Source organism: Phaethon lepturus, unplaced genomic scaffold (genome assembly GCF_000687285.1).
Source record: "Phaethon lepturus isolate BGI_N335 unplaced genomic scaffold, ASM68728v1 scaffold9373, whole genome shotgun sequence".
In the NCBI taxonomy this organism is placed as follows: domain Eukaryota; kingdom Metazoa; phylum Chordata; class Aves; order Phaethontiformes; family Phaethontidae; genus Phaethon; species Phaethon lepturus.
The window spans coordinates 112,303-129,111 of record NW_010531234.1 but is presented as its reverse complement, the minus strand read 5'-3'; the positions used below and the strand labels follow the sequence as shown (position 1 = coordinate 129,111).

The 16,809-nt window shown below is 34.3% G+C and overlaps 1 protein-coding gene across 1 annotated transcript in view; it reads left to right on the top strand.

The window, feature by feature from the left end:
• Positions 1-16,573, top strand: part of TMTC3 (transmembrane and tetratricopeptide repeat containing 3) — a 24,844-nt gene extending 8,271 nt beyond the window's left edge. Inside the window, exons 5-13 of the mRNA XM_010284476.1 lie at positions 547-719; positions 1,572-1,824; positions 7,544-7,692; positions 10,016-10,136; positions 10,735-10,846; positions 11,592-11,695; positions 12,876-13,045; positions 13,833-14,059; positions 15,571-16,573. Coding sequence (XP_010282778.1) covers positions 547-719; positions 1,572-1,824; positions 7,544-7,692; positions 10,016-10,136; positions 10,735-10,846; positions 11,592-11,695; positions 12,876-13,045; positions 13,833-14,059; positions 15,571-16,391 — 2,130 coding nt within the window. The 3' untranslated portion in view covers positions 16,392-16,573. The remainder of the gene's footprint in view (positions 1-546; positions 720-1,571; positions 1,825-7,543; positions 7,693-10,015; positions 10,137-10,734; positions 10,847-11,591; positions 11,696-12,875; positions 13,046-13,832; positions 14,060-15,570) is intronic.
• Positions 16,574-16,809: the final 236 nt, after the last annotated feature.

The window sequence follows — 16,809 nt, the reverse complement described above, 5'->3', positions numbered from 1 at the left end:
GGGAAAGAGGTACACAGGAAAGAAATTAGGATATGTAATGGGGAACTGTGCAAGATCATAATCTTCATGAGGCAGGGAGAGATGGGTTACTGCAGTAGAGGCATAAAATAGAAATCCAAGGCTAATCAGGAAGTGAATAGTATTTCTACTGTTCCTAAGGAATTTTGTTGATAGGAGAAGTTTTCAGAGGGGCTATTAATCCTAATGACAGTGATTTCTCTTCTTCAAAATTTATTTCATGGTCATACTTGATTTATTGAAGTCTCTGAAGATGATACAAATTTTTTATCTGTCAGTGCAAACCACAGAACTACAGGCATACAAGTTCAGCTATGATAGTGTTAGTAAGAATACTTGAATGGAGTTATTTTTATTAGATTTGTGGACTTCTTTTTGGGGCTTGTCATGAAAGCTCTAAGAAGCTGAGTTAAGTAACTGTTGGAAGGAGACATTTAGAGAAAATTGATAAAAAAAGATGAGGTAGCTCATATTTCTCTAAGTGATTAATGAGTACACTGTGATTATAAACACTTTTTTCCTTTGCAGTACACCTTGCCAGTGTTGTTGGACATGGCTGTACAGATTCTTCGTGGGAAGGGCAGTATTCCTTTCTCTATGCTCCAAACACTGTTGAAGCTCATAGTCCTAATGTTCAGTACACTGCTGCTTGTAGTTGTCAGAGTCCAGGTTATCCAGTCTCAACTTCCAGTGTTTACAAGGTAATAGTAAAGTGTTTCTTATTTACAGACAATGATTAATAACGTGGCTTAATGAATGAAATGGCCAAAAATACATCAGCTTAAGTGTTCATTAACTTATTTTAATATTAGTAAGCGATGACTGTACAATATTACATTTTTTGTGAAATTGATAAATGGTGTGTGTCAATACCTGTTGGCAAGAATGCCCAAAATATTGAGGAATTTGAGCAGTTGTTAATTTTTAAAAACTTACGGCTGTTAGCTCATCTTAGTAATTAAGAAATTAATTGTTTTATTACTAAAGTATTTTTTATTGGCTATGTGTTTGAACCTTGTGTGAATACTCCAAACCTCTTAAGTTTTTTCTCTTCTACATACAAAGTAACTTTTTACTTTTGGAGGTGTACTGTGCAGAAAGCATGGTTGACTTCAGATACAGAGTTTGAAGATAAGTGTATATGAATGATAGAACTAAAAACCTAATTTATCTTGAAAGTGTGTAAGCAATGTAGAAATACAAGAATCTAATATTTTCCCTGAAAAATGAGGTAAACTATTGAAAACATGAACAAGGACCACTGAACCCAATTTTAGGTGTAAATCATTCTGTTTCTTCAGACTTTGTATTTATTTATATCCCAAGCCAGTTTCTTAAACTTTGAGGAGGCCCCGTCCTGTGCTAAGATGAATCATTGTGCATGGTTCCAAAGTTACTCATCTGACAAATGCAGGAAGATTAAGATATTGTACATGTCTGTAATTGGTAGCTCTAGCTATGAATCTAAAGTGTGCTGGTTTCTGAGCATAAAGTGGATCAAGGCCATATCTTTTTTCATTCAGAGCTCCTTGTTCTCCTTTCTTTTGCTTTAGGTTTGATAACCCAGCTGCTGTTAGTCCATCCCCAGCAAGACAGCTGACTTTCAACTACCTCCTCCCTGTAAATGCTTGGCTTCTTCTCAACCCCTCAGAATTATGTTGTGACTGGACAATGGGAACTATTCCTCTTGTGGAGTCTTTGTTAGATATTAGAAATGTTGCCACTCTTACCTTCTTTTGCTTTCTGGGATCTTTGATTGTCTTCAGTCTCCGATATCCTGGGGATTCCTCCAAGACTGTATTGATGGTATGAATGATGCATTGTTTTTGTCCTTTTTTTAAGAGTGTAAGTGGCTCTGGTTGCTTGGTCACATGTCTAATCTGCTGTGACCTGGAGATATTACATGCATCTCCTTTTGGACTAGAATGAACACATAAGAAAAGAGGAAAATCATTGTAGCAACAAAACTGTTAAATTGCAATTAAGTGTGTGACTGAGGTGAAGAAGAACAGATGAGATAGACAAGAGAATAAATATGCCCCTTGTTATGTATTTGCTAACTGTATTGCGGCCTTTCTCAGGTGTTCATAACTCTGCTAGCAAATGGGCATTTTCATTAGAACTTAAATATATTTTAAGGATTGGAATGCATTTCCATCCCGCAAACTGTCTATCTTATTTAAATGTCAGTAGTTATTCTGTGTATTTAGCAAATGACTTGATTTTCTTTCTCATAGATACAAAAGAAAAGGACATATTTTGGCATAGAGGCATACAAGTTTTCCTCTTCTGTTGTTGTTCTTTTAACAAAGGCACTCTTCTGTAGTCTTTTCCACATTCTAAGGAAAAACTAATTTTGTCAACCTGTAAGGATCAGTTCCTGTTTTTCAGTATTATATGACCTTAAAACTGAAAGGGATTAACGGGAAAGAATATTTTGGAGGAAATGGAAAGCAGCAAATGAGCTAGTATTTTTTTCATCCAAACCCAGTCATCTTTTTGATTGCTTTCATTGCCAATTTTCACAAGATTAATGATTACGTAATACCATGTTTTTTATTAAATCAGTGGTGCAATTAGGTGTACAACAAACCTGCATTCATAGATCATGGTCTGCTTTACAAATAATGTACTTTTTAAATCTGTAACTCAGACAACAAAAGTTTCAGATGGGTGGGAATATTTATGCACAATTTAAGACTAAGGATTTCTTTGCTAATCAGCTGACAAACTTTTATTCACTTCAAAGAGACCTAACATTATAGTTCCGACTCATGTTTTTTCTTGTCTTGTCACTGAAGCGGGGAAATTTGTTTCACTAGAAAATCTGTGAAAATGATCTGTAGTATTGCTGATGAAGTGTCTTGTCCTGAATTTGGAAACTGCATATGAAGAAAAGAAACTTAGATAGCTTAGTGATATAATAAATATGCAAGGTGACATACCCAGAAAAAAATGTTATTGGTTTACAGCATTTAAAAAATGTAAAGGAGTAGTTTGATCTTCCTTCTTACATAAGCTGAAACAGTTTTTCTCCAGTGCAGTGATAGCAGTAGAAATGTGTGTGGGCAGTGATTCACTTCTTTGCATAGAACAACTCTTGAACTTTAAGGCTTTTTATTTCCCCACATTTCTGTTCAGTTCCTACCCAGTAAAGCTCAGAAGAGGAAAGAGTTAATGGAATTGTCAACATACATTGTTGTAAGTCAGTTTTTGTTTGAGGGTTTTTTTTAATATTTGTTATTCCATGTGTTTTTTATAGGAAGGGTCTTCTGAGATTATTCATTCCAGTGTGCAAGCCTCAATGTTGCTTAACACAGCATAATCCTTATTAATGAAAGTTGTTTTCCTTTAATATATACCTGTGTTGTGTATATAGCCTTCAGTACAAAGCTGATTTTTTTGCAGCTGTAATATCTAAGTGCCTGGAAGCTAATTTCTTAGGAAATGAGAATGCAATATTTTATATTAAAAATTAATTGTTATGTACTATAACATGTAACAATACTGTAGGCCAAAGCCTATTTCTGCCTTCCAGTAAACCATTAATGTCCTGATGTAGACTGGAAAGTCTGCCAAGGGAGAGAGGGGGAGAGAACAACTACTTTCTGATGGCTTCTCAATCTGAGCTTCTCAATCTGATTTACTAGAGAAATCATAGTACCATCTTTAAAGTGAAGAAAGTGAATTTTTATGGCAATGTTCCAGATAACTATGTTGAATTACTAGTTCTAAAAAACTTTTTTCCACACTTGGTTCTCAGTTCTACCTATAAAAGCCTGAATCTGTGCTGGTCAAAATAAATTACTGCCATGGCAGGTATGAATTCTATGTGTTATCTGTATGGATGCCACATGGTATTAGTATAATGGTGGCTTCATCGCAGTTGGTACCATGACTGACTGCACTGTTTGATGTTTCACACTCTAATGAGTGTCACTCTAAAGGAGTAATGAAGGGCTTTGTAATGGCAGAAGCTCTTTCCAAATCTCTAGCATGTTTTTGGCTTCTCCACTAGCTCAGTGAGACCCTGAGGTGTCTTGCTGAAGCCTGATCTAAGGGAAAAGTCTCAAGTTACTTTTGTTCATGAGATCAGAAAAGGTGCAACTTCAGCTGTGCTGCAGAATTCAAGATGCTTATTTGGACTTTGGAGAGGAAAAAAAAAAAAAAGACAAAAGAGAGGGTTCCAAAATGCAGAAGAGAAGGGAGGTCACAAGTATGTCTGAACATGTCTTTCTGGATTTGCTGATGTGGATATGGATTTGGTGCTTTACTACTTGAAGGACAAGACAAGATTCGTTCTCTCACTTCCTCAAGTGCCAGTGGACATTCCACAGTTCTCCCCAGCTACAGCCTCACAGGATGAACTCATTACTGGGAGATGCAAAAGTTGAAGGACTCGTTTTCAGTCAGTTTTCATTTGTTTGATACCAGACATCTCCAGGAAAAATAACTCTGGTAAGTGGGTACATTGTGTTTCATTTTGTCTTACTTTAATTTTTGCCACAGGTTCAAAAATTGTCTTCTCAAAATAACAGAGCTAGGAGAGGACAAAGCAGACAATTTGCCCTTTTGGTTTTTTTTTTAACTAACTGACAATATTAAACTAACAAAAAATGGAATTGTATATTATAAATCACAACACATGCTTTGGCAGGTTAATGTCATTATACTGCTTGAAGTAATCAATTATTCTTACATTAGTAAAGGACATGCCCTGGAAACAATATATGAGCAGTTAAATTCTCTTATATTTTCTGTTTACTTTATCCCTGTGAGCAGTCAGATAACTTGACTGTCAGACTGAGTGACCTTTATAAATAGGTTACACTATACATATTGAAAATACTGAGTACTAAGAATAGTACTGATCTAGAATTACTTTGGTGGCTTTTCAGTAGGTTTCAGAATCAAGCTGTGATCATAGCCCTTGTTTGTTCATGGAATTTCTTGGGTATAGACATTCCTTTGTTGGCAGGCAAAATGTAATAAAAACTTTTTAGTATCTTCTGATATTTGCTAAGCGTCCCAAACAAGTGTGCTTTACCTCCCTTCTGGTACGACCATACTCCATGCTACTCAGCCACAAAATTTTGTGGCTTGTTGCTGTGCAAATGTCAGGAACAGACAGGTATTCTTAGGCTTCTTGGAGTAAGTTTTTAACACTTTTAAGTATTGTGATAAGACATCAGTATTTCTAAATTTAACTATTTATTTCTCTACTCCCTATGCCTACACCTCAGTCAGGGTTTGAAATGCTTCCTTGTGAACTTTTGACTGGTTACTTAACAGTTCAGATACTCTTCATAGCTTTTGGTCATACTTTAGAGTTTTGTTATATGCTTTTTTCTTCCTGAGTACTTTAATGGTTTCTCTCTCTTTTTGTGTGGTTTTATTTTTCAGTTGCCTTGACCCAGGATATTTTTGAATGCAACCTCTGCATCTGCTGAAAGACTGTGATAGAAAGAAAGAATGAATGAAGAGAAGAGAATGCATTTTTATCTGCCCTAGGGCTTTGAGTCTATTGCCCAAAAAATTGTGTTTGAAAGACAGTGTATTAAGGAGAGGCAAAAGGATCTAAAGAGCAGTTCTGCAAAACATTGTGTAATGTTTGTCATCAGAGGAATTGCACAGAGCAGAACATGCAAAAACCTGTTTATTAGATGCCTAGATAATAAGCACTCAGTGGAGACCAAGCACTTGCTATATATCAGCTGCTGAATCCTTTCCACTCAAACCCATTGGAAAGAATTGGCTTTCGCTATATGTACGTTGATCTCATGGAGCTGTAGGACCAATGTCCTTACTATATTAAAAAAACAGAACAAAACCCCTGCATTTCTTAGCAATAATAATATAAAACAATATTTTTTTTTAAATCTTGAGGTGACTTCTTCAAATCAATTTATCACACAATTTAATAAAATAAGTTAATTCATTTAAGCCTATGTACAAGCCTTATGTACGTTATAAAGCTAAATACAGTTTATTCACATTGCAGTAAAAACATTGCAAAATATCACATTGCTTGCTAAAGCACACTTTTGTGTTTTGGTGCAGTGTTTTTCTACTCACAGATGCATTTGTTTATTCAAAACAGAATGAAATACAGTATGATACTCTTACTTCCCATAATCCACCCCCAAAAGTGTGAAGGCATTTGCTATAACTAAATTAAAAACTGATACAGAGGACTGGCTTGGGGCTGGCATGATGAATCCTGCATTTCAAAATGCATTACAAAAACCCATAATAGAGTTCTGCGTTGAGGCTTTTACTTTTACAGATTTGTAGGCGCTCTAGAAGGAGCGCGTACTATAAAATTGTAAAGGAATAGGGGAGAGGAATGTGAAATGGCGTTACATCAAATTTTGTCTCCAAGTAATCAACATATTCTCTATATTGTGATTTCTTCAAGTTTCAATTAGGTATTTATTTTCGTGTAGCTTAATGAATTGCTGTGGATCCGCTGAGCCGTGTTAATGATCCATGTGCATATTCTTGGCCCCTTGAAATACAAGCTAAAACCTTACTTAAGTTTTTAAATCAGTGTTGCATTTTTATATATGAAATCCTAGACTGACTTCCGAACTGGATGTGTTTACTATTTTGGCATGGAAAAGGCAACTAAAGTTACGCTTAAATCTAGACAGAAGGTGACAGCCAGCTGTATGAAAAATTCTAGAAAACTCCTCTTTCTTTCTTCAAAGGAACACTCCATTTCTGTAGGGGTTTTGGGTTTTGTAACTTGGAGGACAGGTACTTTGAAATAATTATTTAAGTCTTTTCTGGTACCAGAGATTGTAAAGCTGCTTTTTAACAATCACCCAGGACTCAAAGCAAATGGTCCATGTCCACTTCCTTTGTAGTGGATGGATTTCTCTGTCTTGTAACAAACACAACTATTGCTAAGATGTCTGTACCACCCGAAGAGCTGCAATTATGCAGTTCTTAAGTTCATTGTCATTTTAGATATTTCAGGGTGCCCTTAGTGCATTATCTAAACATTGATGTTTATTCAGTTGTTGATTCTGATTTTTGTGTTGTTTCCTCACATTTTTACAGAAACTAAAAATGGGCTTTACTGTATTGTAAAAAATAACTGCTTTATGCATTATATAAGCTGGTATAAATTTCTAATTGTTATAAAAGATAATGTCCAAGGTTCTCAGACTGTCATGTTTTTGTATGTAGAAGTCTTATTAAAACATTGTTTTGAATCTGATCCTTTGATCCTAGTGTTTTGTCATACAGCAGCTCTTTTCTGTAGTATAGAAAAGCAAATATACTTGTAGGCTGTTAAGTAAGGAATAGTGTCATTTGCAGGTTAAAACTTGCCATGTTCAGAGTGGTCTCAATGTAAAACAGATCTTAATGTTTAAAAAAAAAAAAAATCCCAAAGTTCTACTATGTATGTCTGTTTTTCTGGGATTTTTTTTTTTTTGATTGCTTTGTTATTTGTTTCTTTGGTACAGTTTGTCACTGCCTTACCTTGATTACCAATTCATCTGCATTTCTTTTCTAGGCACTCTGCTTAATAGTGCTACCATTCATTCCTGCATCAAACCTCTTTTTTCCTGTTGGATTCGTAGTAGCAGAACGAGTGTTATATGTTCCTAGCATGGGATTCTGCATTTTAGTAGCACATGGATGGAAAAAATTATCAGATAAAAGGTAAGGTACTGTTACCTATGACTGGTTTAACTCATCTCTCTCAATTTCATAAAAGATAACCATATTTATAACTGCAAGCTTTCCCAGTAGAGCCTTTACCAGTATGAATTTGTTACATTATAGCTCTTACTCTGTTTCATGTTCTTAATGAACAGACTAATGACCATTTGGCAGTCATGTGAACAAATTACAAGAAGGAAGTTCTTAGGAGATCAGTGGATTATTCTGAGGGTATTATAACACTTATTTAAACTGTATGTACATATATATACTCATGGATACATGTATATGCACATATATGTATTTTATTTTTATATATACATATAAATAATCATACATACATAATATATGTATTTTAAAAAGCCGCAGACTGCACCAAACATTTTTAGAATGTGGTGTAACTTACATTACACGTTGCTACAAAATGGACTTTGCCTATGAGCTTAGTAGTATCACACATCTTTTTTCTATAAAGAAAAACAAATATTTTCTGTTTAAATCTTAGACATTTTTAAGGATTAGGCAAAAAAAATTTCTTGGCCAGATTTGATTTGTACTGTATTCAAAGTGTAATGTATTCATGTATATCACTCTACAGCGTATTAAAATATCTTTTATTGATTGAATTTTCTGACATGCCATGCTAGGAATGGACATCGGAGACATTCAGTATTTGTTAAACTAAAGAATTTTTTGGATAACAATTTCTCCGTAGGAAATTCTGCTCTAAAAGCACGTTTTGCATGTACCTTTGTTTTTTCTGCTATCTTCTACATTGATCTGCACATACCTCAGTCTGACCTGGATGGTTTACCCTTGTTACCCCAATGGCATCCTAATGCTAGTTCAGACAAACGGAAAGGCAACAATTCCCAGTCTATGTTGTCTGCTATCATTAGAGGTGAGGCCTTGCAGTGTAACTTACGCAGACTGCTGCTGTCAAAGCTGACAGCACTGGATAATGAGAAATTAGTGATACCTTGTGGGAGTGAGGAGAAATTATTATCACAAATTCCACTATGAGGCAGTAAAAATAGAAGTGATGTGAAAGAAAGCAAGGAATTGGGAGAGGATGGCTGGGAAGAAAAATTAGGCAGAAGTGTCTACTACAAAAATATTGGGAATCAGCACTCTAAAAAGTCTTGTTAGAAGGAGAAGGTTCCTTACTTTAGAAATACGTGGAAATAAAAAAGTTTCTCATCAGGCTGTTGGGGATATAGACTACTGTATATGCCAGTTTTCACTGGCTGCTTTGCTGATGTTTCAGAATTTTCTTAATTCTGCTCCTCTTTTTTAATAGTTTTTAAAACCGAGCACGGTAGTCTAAGTCTGCACAGTATTTTGTATATCTTAAAAATGGAGGCGGTGGAGGGAAGGAACCTTTCAATTTTCAGCAAACTCCTGCAAGGTACATGGCAGTGTGAACACCTGTTGCATATGAAATAGCTGGCAATGGTAAACAGCCATATGTCTGCTCAAGAATGAGATTTTTAAAAACAAAATTATAATTGTAAAAAGGCTACTGGGTGTTTAACATTTTTTTTTTTATATAATTAAATTAGAATTCAGAGACCAGATTACTAGCTTGTTAAAGCACATGCTTTATATCTGTTGTGGTTAAAGTCAGTCATGTTTAAACTCCAGAAAAATAAACAGCGCCAAATCTAGAAGGTGATTGTTCCTGACAAGCCTGTTGCAAAAAGTAACTTCTGCCCCAGTTCGCAGCTTCAAAAATAAAATTACTACAGAGATGAAACCTTTCTCCTCTTTAGCTATTACAGTAGCATTATCTTATGGAAGATTGGGTAGTCTCCACAGCAGACCTCTCTTAAGATGTGTTCTGCAGTGTGGGAAGGATTAGTAATGTGTGCAGTAAAGAATTTGGGTGGAATTGTCTGAAATTAAACAACAGAATGGGATGATATTTTAGTTGCTTTTTTCATTTTTTAACATTTTGTACAGTGTTTTGACAAACTTCACTGTTTGTCATCAAGATCATGTTCATTGCCTTAAATTACAGATAAGCTCTAACAGAAGTATAACTTTTATATCTTTTGTTTACATTATATTATGTGGATTGTATTTTTTCTTATTAAGTAAATTACATAGTGATAAAAAAATCAGATAAATAACAACTTGAAATTGGACATTATTTCCTTTCAAATTTTGGAGTGTGCCATTTGGTGGTGAGGCAAGTAAATTACACTATATGAATCACAAATATGGTCCTCGGTTTATTTACCTCCTTGCATGTAAGATACTTATTCTAGTATAAATTAGAATTGTGTTCTTGTAACAAATCTTTGTTTGCTTTATTTAACAGTGTGCTAAGAAAAATTTCTTGGGTTTGTTTGGCTGCGGTACTATTCACTCATGCCTTAAAAACACTGCACAGAAACTGGGATTGGGAGTCAGAGTACACATTGTTTATGTCAGCTTTAAAGGTACTGTATTCTATTTGAAAAGGATAATGGAAAGTTTGTGTTGCTGTTCTTCTTAAAAAGCTGTGGTAGCGCATGATGAAAATGTAGAGAAATTATGCTTGTTTTTATTTCTACATTGACAGTATTAACATCTAATTAGTTGCTTTTGGGAATGCTTTAAAAGCAATGTGATGCACACAGGGGAATTCATGTGCAAGAAATAAGTGATAATTTTTTTCTTGTGCTAAAGCTGTTGAATATGATCTCATATCTGGATGAAAGCATGGTATGTTTCAGTACAAAAATTTACAAAAAGCTTGATGCATAGAATAATTTCTTCAGTGTGCATATGGTATGGTGGGATAGTTTCTACAATAATAATGACTTTTTTAAAGTTTGGAATTTCTAGGGGTAAATAAAATAAATGGATGTTGAGCAACAAGTTAGATGCAATCATTCTGTATGCAGTGTTTTGTTATTCTCTACATATAGCAGCTTGATGAAATCTGTCACTTGCTGTGCATTTTAACATCTTTAAGACGTAGTTAAAAGAAACTCAGTTGTTATGTAATTTCAGCTTAATACCTTATGCATTGGTATCTTTTTTTCCTGTTTTTAGGTAAATAAGAACAATGCAAAACTATGGAACAACGTGGGGCATGCATTAGAAAATGAAAAGAATTTTGAAAGAGCTTTGCAATTCTTCATACAAGCCACGCAAGTGCAACCAGGTAAAAGCTTTGACTAGTTGCCATTGAATGGCATCTCCGTACTCCTAGTATTTCAGTATGCTTAGCTTACTTAACAAAATCTTCTCAATTATCTGTTTTCCGCCAACTGAACATCAAAGAGTGTCATACACTAAGTTAATTAATCCATAGTTTTTTGAAATAAACTCCAAAAAAGTCCTCCAGAAAGGTTTCCATCTGTAAAAAGATGCAAAGACTTTCTATTTAAAACAATTGCTTGGATCACATTCTTTCTGAATGAACTTAAACTGTAATTTCTTATGAAACATAATTATTATTTAATTTTCTTATTTAAAAATTAAGGATGTGTATAAAAATTTTTTAAAATCTAGATAGTACCAAAGTGCACATTTACTCTATTTTACATATTGTTGCAAAACAAGTTCTAGGTAGTACTGGACAACCTTTCCTTTTTCTTCTTAGAAGCCTAAATAACCTTCAATTTATGTGCCTCTACTATAGCAAGAGATTAAAGATAGATACATGGAAGTATGACCTCAAATTTTTTACTGTTTCCCAAGTAACTTTACAATCCATTTTTGGTTCATGGCATGGTTAAATTATTAGCTTCATAATTAAGATGAAAAATAATACAGAATTGCTTTTTTGTTGGTAGTCTTTATGCAGTACCTGTACTTCATGCTACTCTGAAGGCATAGGTTTTTATTTTCATGATATTTTCAGTGCATGGAAGTGCATTTGAAATTTAATTCTTTTCTTCATTAAGATGATATTGGTGCCCACATGAATGTAGGAAGAACTTACAAAAACTTAAACAAAACTAAAGAAGCTGAAGAATCATATATGATTGCTAAATCATTGATGCCACAGGTAATTAGTAACTTTATTTTATCTACCACCACAGGAGGGAACTCTTTCAGACCTAATTCATGATACGTTTTTCATATTTTTCTTGAAGCTCTGTATTGCTATAAAGTTGTTAGGGTTTTGTTAAAACCTGTCTATTAAAAGAGTAGGTTGTATACAATCATGACTGTTAAAAAATGCTAACTTGTAATGTCTTTGTTAAAACTATTTTAAGTTACTTTTTATACTGCTGTGTGTTTTGTTTTTTTCTGAAACTGAGGCTATAAAAGAAAGAAGCAGTTAAGAATGTACACCCACAGTTTCTAGTCACAGTGGGTTTATTTTTACTTAGAGCTAATACACTGATGATGACTGAGTGTTTGAGCCCTCAAGAGAAAGCTTAAATGCAGCATTGGAGGTGGGAGAATGTAGCCACAGCAGCAACAAAAAAAAAAAAAAAATCTTTGAACATGCTTTTAAAAACATGTGCTTTGTTACCTTTACCATTTGTTAAGTTATTTTTATACCTAGCATGTATTACTTATTCTAGCTCTATAGGAGAAAAAGAGGAATGTATGAAGGTAACAAAAGCTGTGGGTAAAATGAGACTGACAACAAAAATCAACAGTCCCTTGAGTAGAAGTATGGCATTAAAAAGTTTGTATTATGAAACAGTATGAAGATTCTAGACAGATAAAGTATAAACAGTACAACAGTTGCAATGTCATAGCATTTTCACCTTTCATGATTACTTTTCATCTGCTATATCAGTGGCTGGTAAATCTTATTTACACTTCTCTTAGGCTTGAGGGTTAAAAAAAGGAATGTAAATGTCTGATAGAATGTCAGTTTAGGCTTTGGAAAATATTCTTTGAATGGGGGAAGTTTTGCAAGGTCTGGTTGGTTTCTAATGGCCATCTGCATGAGCCCGATTAGATAGTAGCAGAGCTTAATTTACTAATATCTTAAATATGATATAAAAGTCATCTATGTCTTCATAGAATTAAAGAAGAAAAAATATTCTGTTTATATTTTGGTATGATTTTCTGGGAAAGAACAATTGCTATTTGTAATCATTAAGAACCTGCACGCTAATGTCCAGTGATACCTTAAAACAAATGTGGCAGAGTGAAGAGGAGCTCTATACTGATTTTCTTTCATATTTTTAATCATCTGCATTTGGTACATATATTCTTTCTGACAGATTATTCCAGGTAAAAAGTATGCAGCAAGAGTCGCTCCTAACCATCTGAATGTTTATATCAATCTTGCAAACTTAATTCGAGCAAATGAATCTCGCCTTGAAGAAGCGGATCAATTATATCGACAAGCAATTAGTATGAGACCAGATTTCAAGCAGGCTTACATAAGCAGGTATCTTCTCTCATTTTGGAGATAAATATTCTAGAATAAACATTTATGTATTTGCAGTGGTATGAACAGTATTTAGTTCATGCAATTGATTTAGCTGCTGGACTTGATTCATTTCCAAATGAGAATATAAAGATTTGGGACAATAATCAACTATTCATTACAAGCACTGTTTTTTTAAATTCCTGCTTCATGTGGTGTGTTTCCACATAGGCTGTTTATTCAAACCTTGTATGGCAGGACGCTTCTGTTAGTTTTCTTTATGAATCTCAAACACAAATTTCTAATCTAGTTTAGTTTTGACCTAAAAAGCTTTTGGTTAGTCTGAATCATGGAGCTTTCTTGATCCTTCTTTGTTAAAGGTGGTCTAGAAAATGCAAGACTTAACTAAAAAGCACATAAATGTCAGCTAAATAGATAAGAGTAATGTGGCTGTGGATATTGAGGTATCTGTTCACTATTTTGTTAGTTGTGATTGCACAGGGAAGTGCAAAGATGCCTAAACTATAGCTATTGCAGTGTAATTACAGAGCCAATGTCAGTAACCCTTGATCACTTCTTTTTTGTCCTGCATATGCATTCGTTGTATACAGACTTTTGAGAGCTGAAAGCTTTGGGAATGGTATGTAAAGAAGGTCCTGTATTTTTTTGTGTTTAAAACAAGCAAGGAAAAAAAAAAGTTGTTATCTCACATCTACTGTCTATAGAAAGGCAAATTTTAAAAATACCTGTCAATTATTTTCATACTAGTATGAATAAAAGTTGAAGGTTAAATCTTATTCTTCAACAGGGGAGAATTACTCTTAAAAATGAACAAACCTCTGAAAGCTAAAGAAGCTTATCTTAGAGCTCTAGAACTAGACAGAACCAATGCAGACCTGTGGTACAACTTGGCAATTGTTTACATTGAACTGAAAGATCCAACAGAAGCCCTGAAGAATTTCAACCGAGCGCTAGAACTCAACCCAGCGCATAAACTGGCGTTATTCAACTCAGCACTGCTAATGCAGGAATCTGGTATGTTAGTTGTCCCTTATATAAATAATTTGTATTTGCATTTATAGGATCCATACTACTTAATTGTTTTAATGAACTATTTTATTTTTGGAAAGCAGAAGTTCATAACACCATCAAAGAAGAAACTGTTTATTGCAGTAGTCAACTTTGTAGTTTATTGGTAGTGTATGGAATTTGTGCAAAGTGTAAATACACCGTAGCTGATCAGCATCTTTAATACAAATGCTATTTTACAATATAACATCTTATACATATATAGAATAGTGTTACACAAATATCTTCAAAATTGTGCCTATATAATCTTTTAAAATTAATATTTAGTAAAATATGTGTAATATCTATGTTTTGCATTGATATTGATTGATTTCATTTTTTAGTGACTAAAAAATATAGCTGACTTCTGTGGGCTTTAAATCTAGCCCTAGAAAATGTGAATGTTTTCATAGGTTCCTCTAATACTGCTAATTAGGATGAATTAAGTCAGATTTTCATTAGTTGATTTTTTTCATGTGTAGCTTTTAGGTAAGCTTAAGGCTTTGTGAATTCAGGCTGTTGCAAAGAGTATTTGGCAAGTGACTAGTAAGGTTTGTTTCCCTTCTGTTGGGATGGTAAACTACCCCAAGAAAGAGATAATATGGAGCTTATGCAAATAGATTATTCTCCATCTCTTCTCACAATGTGAGTTGGGTAGTACAAGAAATGCCTTGGTTCTTGTCTGTAGAAGCACAAGGGGTTTCAAGCAAGCACAAGCATTAGCTATCTAGTATTCAGTTACTCATAATGGAAGGTGCTTTAAATCAGCTTCGTGGTCCCCCATCCTTCAATAAGTATGTGCCTGGAATTCCTTACTAAAATACATTCACTGAAGTATTCAGAAAAATAGCACAGACTACAAGCTAGTCTGGCTAATCCTGGTATTATCAGATAAGATTATTTTACTATATCTTTTTCAAACTTTGATGCAAATTAAAATATGGGAGTTACAGATGTTATTGTTTTGGTGTTAGAAGATATTTTATCCTGGCTACAGCTGAAGTCACCCTATGTGATTTCTTTTAACCTATGTGATTTTCTTTAAACTCTTTCAATCTATCTTTAACGAAATGAAATCTTCCACTCTGAGTTTGCCTCTGTAAGAGCTGGTTTGTCAGAACTGACATCTCTGCATTCCATTTGTTCAACCACACATGAAAATTACTTCTCATAAACTTGTAGAGACAGCTTTTTTATCTGTTATACCAAACCTAAATATAATTCAGCAGATAATAGAATAATGATGCTGACTTTGGCTGCAAGTCAACTGTAAGTAGTTTCATTCTGTAAAGAAGGTAGGTATCATTTACTTCTGCTGTTACACAGCAATGGTAAAAAGTAGCATTTTAAACCCTTTCACTTTTACAGTTGTGTTAAAGGTGTTACATTTTAATTTGTAGAAAAATGAGCATTTTACAGGCCTGGTCTAAAAATCATTCAGGTACAAAATAGAATTAAATGCGTATTCTGTCATTTAGGTGATTCTCGGCTTAGACCTGAAGCTAAACAAAGACTGTTACATTATGTGAAAGAAGAACCACAGGATGCAAATGGATACTTCAATTTGGGTATGCTGGCAATGGATGACAAAAAAGATATGGAAGCAGAGGCATGGATGAAGAAAGCCATAAGGTTACAGCCAAACTTCCGAAGTGCTTTGTTTAATTTGGCACTGCTTTATTCTCAGACAGCAAAAGAATTGATGGCTTTGCCCATCCTGGAAGACCTACTGAGATACTACCCTGATCATACCAAAGGTCTGATTTTGAAAGGAGATATCCTTATGAACCAAAAGAAGGATATCATTGGAGCAAAAATGTGTTTTGAAAAAATTTTGGAACTGGATCCCAACAATGTACAAGGAAAACATAATCTTTGTGTGGTTTACTTCGAAGAACGAGACTTAATAAAAGCAGAAAAATGTTTGGTTGAAACACTAGCACTGGCACCTCATGAAGAGTACATTCAGCGTCATCTAAACATAGTTAGAAGTAAAATTGCATCACTCGGTGCTACGGAACAGTCGCCACTTCCAGCAGATAGGACTGCAACTGCAGCTACAGAAGAAAAAAAAAATTCATTTCAAAATTTGAAAGAAGTAAAAAATGAGCAGAAAACCACCCAAACAACAGTTGGTAACAATAAAGGGCACTCAAAAAATAAGAAACGAACAGAGAAAAACAATATGGACAAAGAGACTCCCAAAAAATCTGCAAAAGAAATCAAAGACATTGAGAAAAAGAGAGTTGCTGCTTTGAAAAGACTAGAAGAGATTGAACGTATATTAAATGGTGAATAGTCTTTATCATGTCACAATAGAATAAGGGGAGAATACTATTTTCAATTATTGTTTTAATCTGTGATCTGACTGGAAAGTGGTCTCTGCTTTGAAAATAGAAGTAATGTTGACTGCAGATCACTTAGCAAGCAGCAAAAAGCGTTACAATGCTTTATGTGAGAAAACTGCAACTTTTAAATATGATGTGGAGGGTGGGTGGGAATCAAAAGATGAAGGGTTGAGAATAATCTTAAATGCAGAATCCTAATAGGGAGAAAATAGCATTCAAAAATCATTGGTAGTCAGGGATATTCAGTAATGCTACTTTCAAAGAATCAGTGCAAGAACTGAGTGGATAATTAATGAGATAAGCCAGACACTCCTGCTTTCTCCCATATAAATCTGTTTGTATTAACTTTATTGACATTTCCGTTTACAC